This window comes from Corvus brachyrhynchos, unplaced genomic scaffold, assembly GCF_000691975.1.
Source record: "Corvus brachyrhynchos isolate BGI_N302 unplaced genomic scaffold, ASM69197v1 scaffold279, whole genome shotgun sequence".
Classification (NCBI taxonomy): Eukaryota; Metazoa; Chordata; class Aves; order Passeriformes; family Corvidae; genus Corvus; species Corvus brachyrhynchos.
Window position 1 is genome coordinate 1076833 of NW_008246060.1, and position 2223 is coordinate 1079055.

General features: G+C 41.6%; 1 protein-coding gene across 1 annotated transcript in view; it reads right to left on the minus strand.

Annotated features, from left to right (window-relative positions):
- CCAR1 (cell division cycle and apoptosis regulator 1) overlaps positions 1–2003 on the minus strand; it is a 26564-nt gene extending 24561 nt beyond the window's left edge. Inside the window, 1 exon segment of the mRNA XM_008642740.2 lies at positions 1866–2003. Coding sequence (XP_008640962.2) covers positions 1866–1938 — 73 coding nt within the window. The 5' untranslated portion in view covers positions 1939–2003.
- Between the last annotated feature and the right edge of the window lie 220 nt (positions 2004–2223).

Below are 2223 nucleotides of genomic sequence, written 5' to 3' on the forward strand. Positions count from 1 at the left end.
ACATGAAGGAACGTGGAGCTAGCACAGGAAGAAGGCAAAAGTGCAACCAAATGTTACATCTTTAATGAGTCTCATATTTGAGTCAGGTGCTGCCGGGTCAGATGAACAGCTATAAATCCCTGGAGATACTGACCTCATTGGGCAGGTGAAAAATCTCTCACAGCAACTGATGTTGACCAGTCCTATCCCAGTTACATTTGCACTTCATTTAATTTAAGGAGGCTCAGAAGTAGGCTGGCCCAGGGCAGAGTCATGAGCATAAGAAAATGGATAAGAAGTTGATGTATGCTCCATCCACCCCTCCTCCAGGGCTCCCTCCTGGTCCTACCTCACCAAGCTCTAAAGACTACCGCCAGCTCCTCCCCTTGGCAGGTTTTGTGCAGCTTTCCCTCTGAAACAGGACATGGATCTTGTCCTCCACCTTCCACCACTATTTTTGATGGATTAGCTGTCACATCAGTCAACATATCAAGGAGTCCAGCCCAAATCGTCCCATTCTTTGATTGCTCCAACATTTCCCCTAGCCCAACATGAGAACCAAAAGCAAAGTTTGTCTCTCCCACACTCCCAATCCTATCCAGCTATTAGGGAACTTCTACAGGAGATAGTGCCATTTGGATAAGGGAAGTGTGAGCTGTTCAGAGAAACAGCGAAAAACTGCCTGTGGGCAGCTGGTTAAGGACAGCAAGAGTTTAGCTAGGGAACGGAGCAGAATGGGCATGGAGGAAAAGCAAAAGGCACACTGGGACAGAGTACTGTGAAATACATGGTGGGTGGTCAGTCTCTGAGGATACACAGAGTGATTGGATCAGTGCCCATGGGAAAAACTGGAGATAGAGGATTTGGGAAAGAAAACTGAGTCAGGAGAGGAGAAAGATTCCCACCCCAGACATGCACCTCCAAAGAATGTCAAACATTCCCAACCTTTGCTTGGCTCCCAGACACAAAGCCATTGACAAAGGAGGTGTGACATTGAACTTCATATCAAATCAGAGCAACTGCAGAAACACATCCTGAACCCTCCAAGTATCACAGCTTTGCTGAAGCCTCTTCACACTGCACAACATAACTACAACATTTAATTCACAAACTATTTGTATTCAAGAAGAGCAAAAGGCACTTCAGAACTGGAAATGGAAGCACCAAAATTCATCATGCATCAAGCTTCACATTCTTGCCTCAAACCTTTTGTGCTGTAAACCAACATGAAACATGAAAATGAAGCCAGCTAGGTTTTTAAACAGTGGCCTGCAATTCACAACACTTCTTAGCTAAATCAAAGGAAACTCTCTACCATTATTAGGGCAAAACCTCCGGTTATAGGGATCATTAAGTTCCAATTTAGCATTAAAAAAGAAAATACCCCCCTTCTCACCCATGTAACAAATTTCAGAGAGCTTTCTGCTACGTGAATTACATCTAACCTATTAATAAAGGCAAAAAAATTTGTAAACATTGATTCAGGCTGCCCAGGAAATGAAACTCAGACAGCACTTAAAAAATCTGTAATGCCCTACTAGTGCTGATATTATTTAATCTAGAACCACATAATTTAATATGATTTACACATCTTTGGATATGAATAACTTGATACATTATTTATTGACTGAAACAATCAATACAAATTCACCTGGGATTTTACTCACACCCCTTAAGAAAACAAAATAACAAACAAAACCAAAAGACAGTATTAAGCAATGACTTTTAAAGTCTCTATTGTGGGAAAAAAATCCCGATTTAAACCTCTTAAATAGAGTTTAGATAAGTTAGTTAGCATCGTGCCACTCTGAAGTGCATACCCAAGTATGGAATCTCCAAATCTACTAGATGTCAGGGTTCAAACACTGAGTGATGTGTAAACTGACCTGGCTGAGACACCGCAGTGGCTGTAAACTGAGTAGCCCAAGGCGGATTTTTCTGTCCTCCAAACTGAGCCATGGCAGAAAGGCAGAATCTCCGGGGTGTCTATCTTCTGTAACTGTAATCTAGTAAAATAAAACGCAGCTGCAATCTTTGAAACACATACCATCAGGCTATTTTAATTCTGGGCCAAAAAAAACCCAACAAACCCCAGCCAAACAAAAAACCCTCAACCAACCAACCAAAAAAAAAAAAAAAACCCAAACCCAAAACCACCCCAAAAAACAGAAAAAGAAGAGAAAAAAAAAAAGAGTCTTGAAATATTAGTTTTACATCCCTAAAGCCTGGTGGGCAACATGCGTC